The sequence below is a fragment of the Ranitomeya variabilis genome, chromosome 5, assembly GCF_051348905.1.
Source record: "Ranitomeya variabilis isolate aRanVar5 chromosome 5, aRanVar5.hap1, whole genome shotgun sequence".
Classification (NCBI taxonomy): domain Eukaryota; kingdom Metazoa; phylum Chordata; class Amphibia; order Anura; family Dendrobatidae; genus Ranitomeya; species Ranitomeya variabilis.
In genome coordinates, this window is record NC_135236.1 from 632,226,316 (window position 1) to 632,245,881 (window position 19,566).

The 19,566-nt window shown below is 44.2% G+C and overlaps 1 protein-coding gene across 4 annotated transcripts in view; it reads left to right on the top strand.

Moving 5' to 3' along the window:
* RELL2 (RELT like 2) overlaps positions 1-19,566 on the top strand; it is a 149,347-nt gene that overhangs the window by 123,650 nt on the left and 6,131 nt on the right. For all 4 annotated transcript variants that reach the window (XR_013215885.1, XM_077266267.1, XM_077266266.1 and 1 more), the window contains exons 5-6: positions 4,720-4,908; positions 10,498-10,909. Coding sequence is in view for 3 of the 4 variants with exons in the window: in XM_077266267.1 (XP_077122382.1) it covers positions 4,720-4,908; positions 10,498-10,909 (601 nt within the window). In the remaining variant the exon portion in view is untranslated. The remainder of the gene's footprint in view (positions 1-4,719; positions 4,909-10,497; positions 10,910-19,566) is intronic.

Sequence of the window (19,566 nt, forward strand, 5' to 3'; positions counted from 1 at the left end):
GGTGAGTTAAATAGGCCCAGCATAGAAGGAAATGAAGCAGCTGAGCCCAGCAATATCGCTAAAGGCCACCAGAGGGAGCCCAAGAACAAACTCACACAGTACCACTCATGACCACAGGAGGGAGCCCGAGAACGGAATTCACAAGTCATCACAAGTCCTGCGCGGAAAGGACCTGCCGTGACGTCACGGTCATGTGTTCGCTACACGGTCATGTGACCGCGACATCATCACAGGTCCTGCGCGACAAGGACCTGCCGTGACGTCACGGTCATGTGACCGCGACACGCTCATGTGACCGCGACGTCATCACACCCTGGGACCGGAAGCTGCCGCCTGCACCCCACACAGGCGACAGAGCTAGGCGACAGAGCTACAACGCGCCTGCGGAAGGTGAGTATATGTTTATCTTTTATTTTTTTAATCTGTGTCATACGTGTCTGGGCAATATACTACGTAGCTGGGCAATATACTACATGGGTTGTGCAATATACTACGTGGCTCTGTGCTGTATACTACGTCACTGGGCAATATACTACGTGGCTGGGCAATATACTACGTCACTGGGCAATATACTACGTGGCTGGGCAATATACAACTAACTTTGTCCTGTTCCCTCCTTCCAAATAGTACTCTGAATCTGCACCCTACTATTCATCTGTCTCCACACCCTCCATGCACATGATAACTGCACTTGATACTTGACTATTGCACTTAAACACACGAGCTGATGACCGGATCATGCAGCTTTATATGAAAATCCCTATTTATTATAATTTCCAGACCAGAAATAACAAGCACTTTTCACCTATTGTGTCCCCCCATTTCCTTGTAGATTGTAAGCTTGCGAGCAGGGACCTCACCCCTAATGTCACTGTTTACATTTTTAAATTGTCTTAACTTGTACTGAATTTATTGTCTGTATATGTCCCCGCTTAATTGTAAAGTGCTGCGGAATATGTTGGCGCTATATAAATAAAAATTATTATTATTATTATTATTATATACTATGTAACTGGGCAATATACTACGTGGCTGGGCAATATACTACGTGGACATACATATTCTAGAATACCCGATGCGTTAGAATCGGGCCAGCATCTAGTTTATTATAATCTCAGGGCTGAAGAAACAAAAATCCTGCAGTTTTTGCACTGGTTACTAGACCTGATACTATACTTATACTTCCACTTCTGTACAGAACACAGGATCATTATTTGTAGTCATAATGGTCAACATATTTTAAAAAATACATTTCAGCTAAAACCTAATTTAATCAATGTCATTTTTTTACACATCCCCTTTAACTTTGAGCTACACAAAATAAGTAACATCCTGTTTAGTCTCTTCCATCTGTCCCTTTGTCTAATTAGATAAATTATGCTCTGGCTTTGATTCAGGTATAACGGCAAATTAACCTAGATGGATGTTGATTTAGCAAGAGGTTGCACGAGGACGTCAGAAAATAATTGCAATGAGAGTTGCTAAGGTTACATGATAAATTTTTCATTGAAGGGACTTTTTGGAGAAATCAGACTTATGGCTTATCCTGGACATTAGTATATTGAGCACTAATATGTGGTTGGTGCTTGCCGAGCCTATGGTACTTGCACTAATCAGGAGAATAAGAGGCTGTGGGACTCACTTGTTCTCCGGATCATGGGGCCACAGCCGTCAGACCCCGACTGATCACATTGAATAGCCTAGCTGAAGCTGGCCATACAATAGGAATGTTGTGCAGCCAAAAATCTGATAAAGACCATTTTGTCCTGACTGTGACGCAAACAAGCAGGACAAATGCCAATCTATGACAGATATCTAGAGAACATTTGATCTGCCTTATTACAGGTTTTCAGTCGCTGTCAGGTGCAGATCTGAAAATGACAAAAGTCCTTTGTACCAAAGTGTAGAACAGCGTCCATGACATGTTACAGATGGGACTCTTCTTATCGTTCCTCTTGGCTTCACACATCCTAAAATGAGTAGTGGTGAATCTTTGAATGCTACATTACATTATTTTGTTATATTCTGTCAGAAGATACCGTATTTATGCTATAGGTGCCCATTCGTTGTGTTCTGATTTGCAACCTGGTTTTGCCAGCATGGGGTGATGTATTAAACCTGTACAATAAGAAATAAGAAAGTGGAGTCCCTTGTCAAATTCATGGAGAAATAAGGATGACACATGTGAATGAGGTGGTTGGAAGAAAATCTTCTGTGTCCTAACTAGTAATTCTAAACGTGACTAAAAGACACCACTCCAGCATTTTTTTTTTTTAGTTTTACAGCCGGAGTGGTATCACTAATGCATGTTCCCCAGTAAAATACTTTACAGTTGCTGTCTTCTGCTCTTCCCGGGGCCGCTCCAGTACAGCCATCTTGTGAGCGCAGCTTCTTACTGAGTCAGTACAAGTGTTTGTGAGCCTTGTTCTGACTTCGGTCTTGCCCCCATAGAGTTACATTAAGAAGTGACCTCCGGCTTGCCCAACAAACACTAGAGTGATCCGGCAGGTTACAACAGCAGAAGAAGACTAGAGCGACTCTGAGAGCAGAAGAAGATGGCAGCTAGTAAGCATTCTGCTATGGGCAAGGAACATGCATGAGTTATACCACTCTAGTTGTGAAATAAAAAAAACAAAGTGCTAGACTGGCGCTTTAATTAATTAATTATTATTGAATTATTTCTATATTACTTTTCTATTCTAGGAATCAAAGCAATATACATATCATAGAATTAGTAGAGGTAATATCAGAACGGAGCTGCCATTTTTATGGCATATGGGACTGACGGAAATAGTTGAGTAATTTTCACAGCTTTCTCCACATGTCCATTGACAATGAATGGTGTGGAGGTAGAGTATGAACACCTCCGCTCCATCTGCAGAGCCCCACTGTCAAGAGCCGGAGCCCCAGCAATGAGTGGGTCCTATGGATAGAGGATAACTTTCAATTATGGGTATACTCCTTTAAGAAATACCTCCTTTTTTAAATGTGTCCATGATGGAGCCTCACACACTCAGTGATTTCCACCATGTTGAAGCTGAGTGTGAGAATGCTCAAAGACAATAATATTTCAGATGGGTTCTCGGAACTGCAACATTTTTTTTTTGTCAGAGGAACAGTGGGGATGTGTTTGGGTGTTTAACACCAGTAGATTGTTAAGTATTTTGAATCCAGGTTATTAAATTAGGTATTTGCCTCGAAGACATTTATATGCTAACTGGTTTCTGAATATTCCAGAAATGTCTGAAAGATTTGGATCAATGTTCAACAAATGGAATTTTCCAGTATAGTGTAAGCCAAAAAACAGCATGAAGAACGTAGGGTGTCCACACACCTTATAAAGCGGTTGGCCCTTACATTAGTTCAGCACGGCTCAGCATGCAGTTGTTTTCAGTGGTTGCCCAAATATTCAAATATCACTTTTCCTTTATGCTACTTACTTTGTGTCATGTTTATCCAGGACAAAGCCAAAGATCTATAAAGCTTCACAATGTAGCCTTTCAGAAACGATTTCCTTTTAGTGATTTTTGTTTTCTTTTTTGAAGAATTACTCAAAACCCAACCCAATAAATAAATCATGAAAAAAAGTTACCTACAAAGGTTTTTAGCCTTGCATTGAAAATCCTGTATTATTGCAGTTGCCGTAAGCACAACACGGGATTCGTCCTAACATTTCCTTTTCCCAGCACGAGGCAATATTGTTAAGAGTATTATTTTAGACATGGTCATTGCTGGACTATGGAGCTTTGAGGCAAAGACTATTAATAGGCAGAAAATGAACTTGCAGTTGAGTTGAGTTTGAGTTGAGTTTCAAGGGCAGATCACGATGGAAGAATTCCTGTTTTCTTCCACAATTTTAAAAGTGATGTTTCATATTTGAATTATAGTTCATGTACGGACCATAGACAGATTACTACTTTGAGCCCTTGGAGAGAGGACTCCAGCAGTGGGTTGTTCGATAACCATCATTACTGAATGGCAAGTTTTGACTCATTGTTGGACAAATGGCCTTGCAGTGAACACAGGGATTCATTTTTTTCAGTTCCTTCTCATAGGGTGGTACTTACTGTCTTTTAGGGCCATGGCTTAGAGCTGTTGCAGACAGAGTTGCGAGGAAGAAGAGCCCTTTCTGCAATCAGGCGCCTTACGACCAGTTTGGGGTTCGTTAAAATGAGAGTGGCCGGTCTGACGTGTAGCTGAGTTTTCCTTTCTCTCCTTCTCTTAATCTCATCTCTCAATACAAGATGCCATGGAATGATAGAAAGGAGAATATTAAGAGGGGATTTGAAGTATTTTAGGATACGGGCTGGGGGGAATTCCAGGTTAAGTTTTTCTTGTCCCAACCCATAGTAATGTCTTGAAGTTTAGGGCAAGGGCCCATGCCAGCATATCAGTGGTCGTTTACTAGCGTGTTTAGACATGCTAACTCAAATTCTATCATTGTGATTGTTCTGTACACATAGAATATCATTGTTCTCGGCAGCACACCTCTAGTTCTCACAGGAGGATGTGCTGCAGAGAATAATTTTTTGTTACCTAAATGAATGGTCCAATCAACCAATAAATAAGAGTTCTGCACTTTTATAGTTTGCTTTCATAAGCTGATAATTACCAAACAAACATTCTACCAAGCACTTGTTCCCGATTATTGGTTCGTCTAAATGAGTCAATTGCTGAGAACCGATGGGTCATATTTCTTTGTTATCTGCATTTTACTAGTTTATGTCCACATCGTGAAAGTCAGGATGCCGGACCTCCTCATCACCACACAGTACATCTTGGATCCACTCAAGCCCCCTGTATTCACTGTACACGGAAGAAGAGAAGTCTGTTACACCGTATGGGCCGATCAAAGGACAGCAAGGGAAAGCCACATCCAGGAGAGGTCACAGTATTCTCTGTTGGAAGGTATCGTCTGCTTACAGAAGTAATATAATAGCTGCTGATATTCTAGCGGTCTTCCAATGTGGTAGATAGAGGTGAAGTTTCAAGTGAACGGTCCAAATCTATAATGTTCACTCCTAAAAGACCAGATATAATCTGTTAGTTACCCAAAAAGTGTAATATATATATATATATATATATATATATATATATATATATATATATATATATATATACGTATATCTGTTGTGAGATTTAGCTTTTATGGCAAGAAAAGGTAAAATAAGAAGCAGAACTAGTTTACCCTGATTTTACAAAAGATATTACATGATTGCAAAATATTAGTATAATATTATTATTTACAATTAGTTTTTTAGACATGGCTGAATCTAGTGATGTAGGACATGGTGGTATAGGTAAAATTTACTAAGGCCGAATGACAGTATTTTTCTCATCCCAGAAAATTAGGCCGAATAATAATATATTATTATATTATATAATAATTATATTAATATAATTATATAATTAATTATATAATTATATAATAATATTAGCATAAGCTAATAACACTCTGTTCAGAGTCTGATGACAGTGTTATATGATTTTCTCGAATAAGGAGAAGATGGAGAAAAAAAGTCTCCATCTTCTCCATTCTGTCAGTCTGTGAAAATTGGACTGCACTCAGATGTCATCCAAGTGCAGTCCGATGTTTTGCATAGACTCATTGACTTGCATGGCCAAGTGCGATCTGGCAACCAACTTGGGCATGCTGCAATTTTTTTTCCTCAGATCGGGTTGGCCCGAGGAAAAAATGGGACATGTGCAAAGCCCCATATAATAACATTGGTCGTACTTGAACCGAAAATATGGCCATGTGCACAAACACTAAGGTTGTAAATGCCTGAACTGTTTCCCATCCTCAGGGTCTTGCTTGTTCTCCTTGAAAATCCATATGTACAGTATATGCTTCTATGTTCATGTATATTTTCTTTCCAAAAAACACCTTTGCTCTTGTCCATGGTTCATTTCTGGTCTTTCTGGTCTAATACTTTTTATTGATGATAACCTATTCAAAGTACAGGTCATCAATATGAGATTAATGTACGTCCGACACCTGACAACCCCACTGATAGCTGACCCAACGACAGCCAGATGTGATCAGTGTACAGAATGGAGCTCCACCGCTCCGTACACTCAATCATGGCTGCTGCCGGACACTGCAGTTCAGCTCCTATGGAAGAGTATAGGAAGTGATCTCTGGACCTGAGAGCCCCCACTAAACAGTGTACGGAGCTCCCAGAAAACACCACATTTTGCTATGTATAGTGTTTGCATCTAGCTGTCACCGGAGGTGATGATAAATCTGATCTGTCAAGTTGCCAGCTGTTAGATCCACTCACTTTTTGGTTACGTCATCAAAATAAAAATATTGGACTACCCCTTTAAGTGAACAGATCCTCTCAATCCATTTCAACAATTATGTCTTAAATTAAATTATGCAAGTACAAAATAATATATTGATTAGCGCATTATATTATCAACACACTTTATGTGCCTGTTAAAAGCTTTTCTGCTGTAATTCACTTTTACAAAAATATGATCAAGATGCCAGTAAGATACTGAGAAAAGTTTAAGCCCCCTTGATTCTTCCGTGCACTTAGCTCAAGTTCCACATTTGTGAAGTGAAGAAATAAGTTTGCAATATTAACCAGAAAATTCTGAAAATACATTTTGGTGGACAAGTCTCTACCCGTTGGTGTGAATATTTATACAATAGATCTGATCATACATGTCTATAGAGTGGGGGAAATAAGTATTTGATCCCTTGCTTGTCCCTGACATCCTTAGAAAGCTCTTTGGTCTTGCCCATGTTGTAGAGGTTAGAGTCTGACTGAATTATTGAGTCTGTGGACAGGAGTCTTTTAGGCTATGTGCACACGTTGCGGATTTCCTGCGGATCCGCAGCGTTTTTTGCTGTGCAGAAACGCTGCAGATCCGCAAGTGATTTACAGTACAATCTTGCCTTCCTTGGCCTCACAGAAACATGGCTAACACCCTCTGACACCGCCTCCCCTGCTGCGCTGTGTTAAAGTGGCCTCCACTTCACCCACACCCCTCGCCCCGGCAACAGACATGGTGGAGGAGTGGGTCTTCTCCTTTCTTCTAACTGCACCTTTAACCCAATCCCACCTCTACCCTCCCTTATCCTCCCCTCTTTTGAAGTCCTCTCTGTTCGCATCTACTCTCCCTCCAACCTCCAAGTGGCCGTCATAAACCGACCTCCAGGCCCAGCCACTGCCTTTACTGACCAATTCTCCACCTGGCTTATTCACTTTCTCTCTGCTGACATTCCCACCATCATCATGGGTGACTTCAACATCCCCACTGATACCCCTCAGTCAACAGCCTCCAAACTTCTGTCCCTTACTTCATCTTTTGGACTTACTCAGTGGTCCTCCACAGCCACCCACACAGACTGACATACCCTAGACCTGGTCTTCACCCGTCTCTGCTCTCTATCTAAGTTCACCACCTCCCATCTCCCTCTATCCGACCACCATCTGCTCACTTTCTCATACCTGTTCTCCTCACTGGTCACCCATGTCCAGCAACATGCGCACCCCCACAGAAACCTTGCGCACCTAGACTCCCACACACTGTCTGACTCTATCCTACCACTGGCATCCATATCCTCACTCCATGACACAGACACTGCCACTGCTTTCTACAGTGCCACTCTTGCATCAGCTATTGACACGGTTGCCCCCTCGTCCATGGCAGAGTGTGACGTATCAATAGACAACTCTGGCACAACAACACCACTAAAAAGCTCCGGCAACTGTCCAGGGTTGCAGAGCAGTATTGGAAGAAAACACATTCGCAAGACGACTTCACTGCATTCAAACAGGCAACACTTGCTTTTAAATCTGCTCTCACCTCTGCTAAACAGGCCAATTCACAACCCTCGTATCCTCCCTATCCTACAACCCCAAACAGTGATTCAAAACCTTTAACTCCCTCCTCTGCCCCCAACTGCCCCCTCCAACTTCCCTCATCTCTGCTGAGGACTTTGCCATACACTTTAAAAATAAGATCGACCAAACAAGGCAAGTCTTCATTGTTCAACCACCACAACCCCTTTCTAAACCAGACCAATGCCCAAACCCCATAACCTCCCTCTCCAAGGATTACTGAAGGGGGGATTAATTGTCTCCTCTCCAAATCGCACCTCACCACCTGTGCGCTTGACCCTATCCCATCCCACCTCTTCCCCAACCTCACTACCACACTAATCCCATCCCTAGCCCACCTCTTCAACCTATCACTAACTTCTGGCACCTTCCCTTCTGCTTTCAAACATGCCACAATCACACCTATCCTTAAAAAGCCAACCCTCGACCCAACAGCTATGTCCAGCTATCGCCCAATATCGCTGCTCCCATTCGCTTCCTAACTCCTGGAGCAGCACGTCCATGCAGAACTTTCCTTCCACCTCTCATCTAACTTGCTCTTTGACAATATACAATCTGGTTTCCGCCCCCATCACTCAACTGAGACAGCCCTGACCAAAATCACTAATGACCTACTTACAGCCAAAGCTAACGGACAATACTCTGTACTCCTCCTTCTAGACCTGTCCTCTGCTTTTGGCACAGTTGGCCACTGCCTCCTACTACAGATCCTCTCCTCCTTTGGCATCAAAGACCTCACCCTATCTTGGATCTCCTCATACCTTTCCAACCTCACATTCAGCATCTCCCACTCCCACACTACCTCCTCATCCCACCCTCTCTCTGTTGGAGTCCCCCAAGGCTCTGTTCTAGGACCCCTATTCTTCTCAATCTACACACTTGGCCTGGGACAACTCATAAAGTCCCATGTATTCCAGTATCACCTTTATGCTGATGACACTCAGATCTACCTTTCTGGACCAGACGTCACCTCTCTGCTGTCCAGAATCCTGGAGTGTCTATCAGCCATATCCTCATTCTTCTCTCGCTTCCTCAAACTCAATGTGGACAAATCTGAACTCACCATCTTTCCTCCATCTCATAGATCTTCCATACCTGACCTTTCTATCACAATTAACGACATCACAATTTCCCCCATACTGGAAGTCCGATGCCTCGGAGTAACCCTTGACTCTGCCCTGTCCTTCAAACCGCACATGCAAGCTCTCTCCACCTCCTGTCGCCTCCAGCTCAAAAATATCTCCAGAATCCGTCCTTTACTCAACCGTCAATCTAGTAAAATGCTTGTGCATGTCCTCATCATCTCCCGCCTTGACTACTGCAACATCCTTTTCTGTGGCCTAACACCCTTGCACCTCTCCAATCCATCCTTAACTCTGCTGCCCGACTAATTCATCTCTCTCCTCTCTGCTCCTCCTCATCCCCTCTCTGCAAATCTCTTCACTCGCTCCTATTCCCTCAGCGTATCCAGTTCAAATTACTAATACTGACCTACAAAGCCATCCATAACCTGTCTCCTCCATATATCTCTGAACTAATCTCCCAATATCTTCCCTCACGTAATCTCCGATCCTCCCAACTCCTTCTCTCCTCCACACTTATCCGCTCCTCACCCGACCACCTCCAAGACTACTTCCGAATATCCCCCGTCCTCTGGAATTCTTTGCTGCAACACATCCGACTATCAACCACATTCGGATCCTTCAGATGGAACCTGAAAACCCACCTCTTCAGGAAAACCTACAGCCTGCACTGACCACGCTGCCTCCTCACCACTACTGAAGCTACCTCCTCACCAACACCGGTGCTCCTACAACCCTCAACCTATTGTCTCCATCCCCACCATCCTGTAGAATGTAAGCCCGCAAGGGCAGGGTCCTCGCCCCTCTGTATCAGTCTGTAATTGTTAGTTTGCTTACTGTAAGTGATATATGTAATTTGTATGTAACCCCTTCTCATGTACAGCACCATGGAATCAATGGTGCTATATAAATAAATAATAATAATAATAATAATAAATCAATGAAAAAAATGTTGTGCTAATGGTGCGGAAAATTCCTCGCGGAAACGCTGCGGATTAAAAGAAGTAGCATGTCACTTCTTTTGTGCGGATCTGCAGCGTTTTTGTACCCATTCCATTATAGAAATCCGCAGGGGTAAAAATGTATGAAATCCGCAGTAAATCCGCATAAAAAACGCATCAAATCCGCACCAAGAGATGCAGAATCCGCACAAAAAATTCCTGAGGCAAATCTGCAACGTGTGCACATAGCCAAATAAAGGCAACTATGTAAGACAGCTGTCTTTAATGCAGGTAACGAGTTGATTAGGAGCGTCTAACTGGTCTGTAGAAGCCAGAACTCTTAATGGTTGGTAGGGGATCAAATACTTAGTTCTCACTGCAAAATGCAAATAAATTTATATAATTTATACAATGGGATTTTCTGGATTTTATTTTTGATATTCTATTTCTCAATGTAAAAAATAACCTACCCTTAAAATTATAAACTGTTCATGTCTTTGTTAGTGGGCAGACTTACAAAATCAGCAAGGGATCAAATACTTATTTCCCCATTGTATATTGTTTGAGGATTATAAATAATGTTTGATCATTTTATTGGTTTGTTTGTGCCCTTTCTAGATTCAGAGTTACTCATATCGGAAAGAAATCGAGTCTTCAAGGGGCTCATGATGACCAAAACATCTCCAGCGATCCCATTTCTTTTGACAAAGATGCAGATGGCCAGCCGGAAACCAAAACGAAAAATGGAATCAAACTACAACAAGCTTTTGAGACACAAGGGCTCTCACAAAATGGACCAGAATTAGTGGGCTTGGCAAAGTCTGAGGTCAAGGAAGCGGTGATCAACATCAATGGACATGACCATCTAGAAGAGATGGCTGATAGAAGAGTATCCAAGAGCAAAGGAGCCAAAGACAGGAGGAGTAGTGCTCCGGAGCAGACAACTGCACAACGGGAAAGGATAGGCATGCTTCAGTTAAGAGGTCAAGGCCAGAAAAAAGGAGCAAGTGGAGAAAATTCGGAAACACAGGTAGTGTGTCATAATGCTGTTTATAGATAGGGATGGGCAATTCATTTTCAGTAGGGGCCACATGAGAGATGGCGACTGTTATGGAAGGACGGACCAATAGGCTGAAATTAATTGTGCTCAATATTAATATTAACATATTAATTATAATTATCATCAATATTATTTGTATCCCAAAATATTGAGCAGAATTTAGTATATTGACCCCCCGTATACTGTATGAGTCTGTACACAGCCCCCTATATTCAGTATGAGTCCACACACAGCCCCCACATACAGTATGAGCCCTCGCACAGCCCCCTATGAACAGTATGAACACCCCTCATATACAGCATGAGCCCTCACACAGCCCCCTATAAGGATAAAGTCCACACACAGCCCTGACTATATACAGCATAAGTCCCCGCATAGACCCCTATACACAGAATGAGCCCACACACAGTCCCTTGTATACAGTATCAGCCCCCACGTAGCCACCCTATATACAGTATGAGCCCCCACATATACCACATAGTCACCTCGCTCCCATTTCCCCTGCGATTTTCTCCGGTCTTAGCTGTTTGCACTGAAGCGCCACACAGCAGATACGTCAGCTCTCTGAGTCACACATGCTGAATGATGTAAGGAGCTCATTTTGATGGTCTGACTGGAGAGCTTGTAACTCTTTTGTGTGTCTTTTGCTGAGCTCCTCTCAGCTGATTTATAACCATAAACGACATAAAAGTAGATTGTGCAGGGAAACAAATAGCCTGAAAGAGCAAAGCATTGCAACATGTTTAATGAAACCCAATTTGCAAAAAATTTTAGTCCAAAATATATGCACTTAAGTAAAATAAATAAAGAAGTAAATATAGAATTTCACCCAAAATATTGCAGAATAGAAATGACTGATTTTTATGTCTTAATGTGCAAAGATAGATAGATAATACATAAATATCTGTGAGATATATAATTAGTGCTGTGTGTGTTGGTTACTGTACATGATTTAATCTGATAAATAAATAAATTAAATAATTATTGGGATCTCCCCATTTTTGGGTAACCAGCAAAGGTAAAGTAGACAGCTGTGAGCTGATATTATCAAGCTGGGAAGGTCCCTGATTATTGGGCCCTTCCCAGTTTAAAAATTCCAGCCCACAGACGCCTCAGAATTGGCAAATCACAGACAGTATCTATCTGTAAGTGTTTACATGGACTTTTATTGGCCCATGTCATCCATGCTGCCGGAAAAAAACAAGTATGTCTACGTGTGGACCACCCACACGGTACCTGTGAAAACACAACATGTGCACAGCCCCATTAGTTACAATGGGTATGTGTGAATGTGTCTCTGGTACATGTAAAGCAGATGCCATACATACTGGAGACACGTTCATTATTATTATTATGCATTTTCATAGCGCCATTTATTCCATAGCGCTTTACATGTGAAAAAGGGGGCAAATATGGACAAATACATTAATCATCGGCAAAAGACAAGGCACACAGGTACATAAGGAGGGAGGACCCTGCCCGCGAGGGCTCACAGTCTGCAGGGGATGGGTGAGGATACACTAGGAGAGGGTAGAGCTGGTTGTGTGGCGGTTCAGTAGGTTGAGGATCACTGCAGGCTTGTTGGAAGAGGTGAGTCTTCAGGTTCTTTTGAAGGTTTCTATGGTAGGCGAGAGTCTGATGTGTTGGGGTAGAGAGTTCCAGAGTATGGGGGAAGCACGGGAGAAGTCTTGGATGCGGTTGTGGGAAGAAGAGATGAGAGAGGAGTAGAGAAGGAGATCTTGAGAGGATCGGAGGTTGCTTGTAGGTAAGACCATGTCACAGATGTATGGAGGAGACAGGTTGTGAATGGCTTTGTATGCCATTGTAAGGGTTTTGAACTGGACTCTCTGGGCGATAGGAAGCCATTGAAGGGCTTGGCATAGGGAAGAGACTGGGGAATAGCGGGGAGACAGGTAGGTAAGTTGGGCAGCAGAGTGTAGGATGGATTGAAGTGGTGCCAGAGTGCTAGAGGGGAGGTGTTGTGAATTTGCTTTTTGCTCCCTCTAGTGGTTACTAGTTTTTTGACTCTGGTTTTTCTGTCATTCCTTTTATCCGCACCTGGGTCGTTAGTTAGGGGTGTTGCTATATAAGCTCCCGGGACCTTCAGTTCAATGCCTGGCAACGTAGTTTTCAGAGCTAGTCTGCTGTGCTCTTGTCTACTGATCCTGGTTCCAGTTATATCAGCTAAGTCTGCCTTTTGCTTTTTGCTATTTGTTTTGGTTTTGTATTTTTGTCCAGCTTGTTCCAAATCTATATCCTGACCTTTTCTGGAAGCTCTAGGGGGCTGGTGTTCTCCCCCCGGACCGTTAGACGGTTCGGGGGTTCTTGAATTTCCAGTGTGGATTTTGATAGGGTTTTTGTTGACCAAGTTACCTTTCTTTATTCTGCTATCAGTAAGCGGGCCTCTCTGTGCTAAACCTGGTTCATTTCTGTGTTTGTCATTTCCTCTTACCTCACCGTCATTATTTGTGGGGGGCTTCTATCCAGCTTTGGGGTCCCCTTCTCTGGAGGCAAGAAAGGTCTTTGTTTTCCTCTACTAGGGGTAGCTAGATTCTCCGGCTGGCGCGTGTCATCTAGAATCAACGTAGGAATGATCCCCGGCTACTTCTAGTGTTGGCGTTAGGAGTAGATATATGGTCAACCCAGTTACCACTGCCCTATGAGCTGGATTTTTGTATTCTGCAGACTTCCACGTTCCTCTGAGACCCTCGCCATTGGGGTCATAACAGTTTGCCAGGACCGTATTAAATGTTTAATGCATTGCAGAAGAGGGATTATAAGAAAGAAGATTCTGAGTTTTTTTTTTCTCCTTCCCCTTTACCTCAGAGTGGCTATGCTTGCTGCAGACATGAATGTCCAGACCTTGATTACAAGTGTGGACCAGCTGGCTACTCGTGTGCAGGGCATACAAGACTATGTTATCAGAAATCCTAGGTCAGAACCTAAAATACCGATTCCTGAACTGTTTTCCGGAGACAGGTTTAAGTTTAGGAATTTCGTGAATAATTGTAAATTGTTTTTGTCCCTGAGACCCTGTTCATCAGGAGATTCTGCTCAGCAAGTAAAAATTGTTATTTCGTTCTTACGGGGCGACCCTCAGGATTGGGCTTTTTCGCTGGCGCCAGGAGATCCGGCATTGGCTGATCTTGATGCGTTTTTTCTGGCGCTCGGTTTACTTTATGAGGAACCCAATCTTGAGATTCAGGCAGAAAAGGCCTTGCTGTCTATGTCTCAGGGGCAGGACGAGGCTGAAGTGTATTGCCAAAAATTTCGGAAATGGTCCGTGCTGACACATTGGAACGAGTGTGCACTGGCCGCTAATTTTAGAAATGGCCTTTCTGAAGCCATTAAGAATGTTATGGTGGGTTTTCCCATTCCCACAGGTCTGAATGATACTATGGCACTGGCTATTCAAATTGACCGGCGGTTGCGGGAGCGCAAAACCGCAAATTCCCTCATGGTGTTGTCTGAACAGACACCTAATTCGGTGCAATGTGATAGAAAAACCGCAAATTCCCTCATGGTGTTGTCTGAACAGACACCTGATTTAATGCAATGTGATAGAATCCTGACTAGAAATGAGCGGAAAATTCATAGACGCCGGAATGGCTTGTGCTACTACTGTGGTGATTCTACACATGTTATCTCAGCATGCTCTAAACGTATAGCTAAGGTTGTTAGTCCTGTCACCGTTGGTAATTTGCAACCTAAATTTATTCTGTCTGTAACTTTGATTTGCTCACTGTCATCTTATCCTGTCATGGCGTTTGTAGATTCAGGTGCTGCCCTGAGTCTCATGGATCTCTCATTTGCTAAGCGCTGTGGATTTACTCTTGAACCATTAGAAAATCCTATTCCTCTTAGGGGTATTGATGCTACACCATTGGCAGCAAATAAACCGCAGTATTGGACTCAGGTTACCATGTGCATGACTCCTGAACACCGCGAGGTGATACGTTTCCTGGTTTTACATAAAATGCATGATTTGGTCGTTTTAGGGCTGCCATGGTTACAGACCCATAATCCAGTCCTGGACTGGAAGGCTATGTCAGTCTCAAATTGGGGCTGTCGTGGTATTCATGAGGATTCACTGCCTGTGTCTATTGCTTCTTCTACGCCTTCGGAAGTTCCGGAGTATTTGTCTGATTATCAGGATGTCTTCAGTGAGTCTGAGTCCAGTGCACTGCCTCCTCATAGGGACTGTGACTGTGCTATAGATTTGATCCCAGGCAGTAAATTTCCTAAGGGAAGACTGTTTAATCTGTCGGTACCTGAACATACCGCTATGCGTTCATATATCAAGGAGTCTCTGGAAAAAGGACATATTCGTCCGTCTTCTTCCCCTCTTGGTGCGGGATTCTTTTTTGTGGCAAAAAAGGACGGATCTTTGAGACCTTGTATTGATTATCGGCTTTTAAATAAGATCACTGTCAAATTTCAGTATCCTTTACCGCTGTTGTCTGACTTGTTTGCCCGGATTAAGGGTGCCAAGTGGTTCACCAAGATAGACCTTCGTGGTGCGTACAACCTTGTGCGCATTAAGCAAGGTGATGAATGGAAAACCGCATTCAATACGCCCGAAGGTCATTTTGAGTACTTGGTGATGCCTTTTGGGCTCTCCAATGCGCCTTCAGTTTTTCAGTCCTTTATGCATGACATTTTCCGGAAGTATCTGGATAAATTTTTGATTGTTTATCTGGATGATATTTTGGTTTTTTCTGATAATTGGGATTCGCATGTGGAGCAGGTCAGGTTGGTCTTTAAAATTTTGCGTGAAAATTCTTTGTTTGTCAAGGGCTCAAAGTGTCTCTTTGGTGTACAGAAGGTTCCCTTTTTGGGGTTCATTTTTTCCCCTTCTGCTGTGGAGATGGACCCAGTCAAGGTCCGAGCTATTCTTGATTGGACTCAGCCCTCGTCAGTTAAGAGTCTTCAGAAGTTCTTGGGCTTCGCTAACTTCTACCGTCGTTTTATCGCTAATTTTTCTAGCATTGTGAAACCTTTGACGGATATGACCAAGAAGGGCTCCGATGTAGCTAACTGGGCTCCTGCTGCCGTGGAGGCTTTCCAGGAGTTGAAACGCCGGTTTACTTCGGCGCCTGTTTTGTGCCAGCCTGACGTCTCACTTCCCTTTCAGGTTGAGGTGGATGCTTCGGAGATTGGAGCAGGGGCCGTTTTGTCGCAGAGAGGCCCTGGTTGCTCTGTTATGAAACCTTGTGCCTTTTTCTCTAGGAAGTTTTCGCCTGCCGAGCGAAATTATGATGTGGGCAATCGGGAGTTGTTGGCCATGAAATGGGCATTTGAGGAGTGGCGTCATTGGCTCGAGGGTGCTAAGCATCGTGTGGTGGTCTTGACTGATCACAAAAATCTGATGTATCTCGAGTCTGCTAAACGCCTTAATCCGAGACAGGCCCGCTGGTCATTGTTTTTCTCCCGCTTTGATTTTGTTGTCTCGTATTTACCAGGTTCAAAGAATGTGAGGGCCGATGCTCTTTCTAGGAGCTTTGTGCCTGATGCTCCTGGAGTCGCTGATCCTGTTGGTATTCTTAAAGATGGAGTTATCTTGTCAGCTATTTCTCCGGATCTGCGACGTGTGTTGCAGAGATTTCAGGCTGATAGGCCTGAGTCTTGTCCACCTGACAGACTGTTTGTCCCGGATAAGTGGACCAGCAGAGTCATTTCCGAGGTTCATTCCTCGGTGTTGGCAGGTCACCCGGGAATTTTTGGCACCAGAGATCTGGTGGCCAGGTCCTTTTGGTGGCCTTCCTTGTCAAGGGATGTGCGGTCATTTGTGCAGTCCTGTGGGACTTGTGCTCGAGCTAAGCCTTGCTGTTCTCGTGCCAGCGGTTTGCTCTTGCCCTTGCCTGTCCCGAAGAGACCTTGGACACATATCTCCATGGATTTCATTTCTGATCTTCCGCTATCTCAGGGCATGTCCGTTATCTGGGTGATATGTGATCGCTTCTCCAAGATGGTCCATTTGGTTCCTTTACCTAAGCTGCCTTCCTCTTCCGATCTGGTTCCTGTGTTTTTCCAGAACGTGGTTCGTTTGCACGGCATCCCTGAGAATATTGTGTCAGACAGAGGATCCCAGTTCGTTTCCAGGTTCTGGCGATCCTTTTGTAGTAGGATGGGCATTGATTTGTCGTTTTCGTCTGCTTTCCATCCTCAGACTAATGGACAGACGGAGCGAACCAATCAGACTTTGGAGGCTTATTTGAGGTGTTTTGTCTCTGCTGATCAGGACGATTGGGTGACATTCTTGCCGTTGGCTGAGTTTGCCCTTAATAATCGGGCTAGTTCCGCCACCTTGGTTTCGCCTTTTTTCTGCAACTCTGGTTTCCATCCTCGCTTTTCTTCGGGTCATGTGGAGCCTTCTGACTGTCCTGGGGTGGATTCTGTGGTGGATAGGTTGCAGCAGATCTGGAATCATGTGGTGGACAACTTGAAGTTGTCACAGGAGAAGGCTCAGCGCTTTACCAACCGCCGCCGCGGTGTGGGTCCCCGACTACGCGTTGGGGATTTGGTGTGGCTTTCTTCCCGCTTTGTTCCTATGAAGGTCTCCTCTCCCAAATTTAAACCTCGTTTTATTGGGCCTTACAAGATATTGGAAATCCTTAATCCTGTATCTTTTCGTCTGGATCTTCCTGTGTCGTTTGCTATTCACAATGTATTTCATAGGTCCTTGTTGCGGCGGTACATTGTGCCTGTAGTTCCTTCTGCTGAGCCTCCTGCTCCGGTGTTGGTTGAGGGCGAGTTGGAGTACGTGGTGGAGAAGATCTTGGATTCTCGCCTCTCCAGGCGGAGGCTTCAGTACCTGGTCAAGTGGAAGGGCTATGGTCAGGAGGATAATTCCTGGGTTGTCGCCTCTGATGTTCATGCGGCCGATTTAGTTCGTGCCTTTCATGCCGCTCATCCTGATCGCCCTGGTGGTCGTGGTGAGGGTTCGGTGACCCCTCACTAAGGGGGGGGTACTGTTGTGAATTTGCTTTTTGCTCCCTCTAGTGGTTACTAGTTTTTTGACTCTGGTTTTTCTGTCATTCCTTTTATCCGCACCTGGGTCGTTAGTTAGGGGTGTTGCTATATAAGCTCCCGGGACCTTCAGTTCAATGCCTGGCAACGTAGTTTTCAGAGCTAGTCTGCTGTGCTCTTGTCTACTGATCCTGGTTCCAGTTATATCAGCTAAGTCTGCCTTTTGCTTTTTGCTATTTGTTTTGGTTTTGTATTTTTGTCCAGCTTGTTCCAAAGCTATATCCTGACCTTTTCTGGAAGCTCTAGGGGGCTGGTGTTCTCCCCCCGGACCGTTAGACGGTTCGGGGGTTCTTGAATTTCCAGTGTGGATTTTGATAGGGTTTTTGTTGACCATATAAGTTACCTTTCTTTATTCTGCTATCAGTAAGCGGGCCTCTCTGTGCTAAACCTGGTTCATTTCTGTGTTTGTCATTTCCTCTTACCTCACCGTCATTATTTGTGGGGGGCTTCTATCCAGCTTTGGGGTCCCCTTCTCTGGAGGCAAGAAAGGTCTTTGTTTTCCTCTACTAGGGGTAGCTAGATTCTCCGGCTGGCGCGTGTCATCTAGAATCAACGTAGGAATGATCCCCGGCTACTTCTAGTGTTGGCGTTAGGAGTAGATATATGGTCAACCCAGTTACCACTGCCCTATGAGCTGGATTTTTGTATTCTGCAGACTTCCACGTTCCTCTGAGACCCTCGCCATTGGGGTCATAACAGGGAGGCCAGTGAGTAGGGGGTTGCAGTAGTCAAGGCTAGATATAAGGGCATGCACTAGTGTTTTTGTGCTGTTGCGGTCAAGGAGTGTGCGGATCCGGGAAATATTTTTGAGTTTGAGACGGCAGGAGGTGGCAAGGGCTTGGATATGTGGCTTGAAAGAGAGGGCAGAGTCGAGGATCACTCCGAGGTACCGGGCGTGTGGGACTGGGGAAAGTGAGCAGCCATTGACATTGATGGATAGGTCTGGTGGAGGGGTAGAGTGAGATGGGGGAAAGATGATGAATTCTGTTTTGTCCATGTTCAGTTTTAGAAAGCAAGCGGAAAAGAAGGCCGAGATAGCAGACAGAGAGTGTGGGATTTTGGTAAGGAGGTGAGGTCAGGTCCGGATAGGTAGATCTGCATGTCATTGGCGTAGAGATGATACTGCATACCGCGGGATTCTATGAGTTATCCCAGGCCAAAGCTGTAGATGGAGAAGAGTAGGGGTCCTAGAACAGAGCCTTGAGGAACACCGACAGACAAGGGGCGAAGTGAGGAGGTGGCATGGGGGAGGGAGACACTGAATGTTCAGGCTGTCAGATATGACAAGATCCAGGATAGGGCCAAGTCTGTGATGCCAAGAGATGAGAGGATCTGTAGCAGAAGGGAGTGGTCCACAGTGTCAAAGGTAGGAGACAGGTCCAGGAGAAGGAGGACAGAGTAGTGTCGCTTGCTCTTGGCAGTTAGCAGGTCATTGGTCATTTTAGTTAAGGCAGTTTCAGATGAGTGATGGGGTCGGAAGCCAGATTGTAACCTGTCAAAGAGGGAGCAGGAGGAGAGGTGGGAGGACAGTTAAAGATGGACATGTTGTTCCAGTAATTTTGAGGCATAAGGGAGAAGAGATATCGTATGATAGCTAG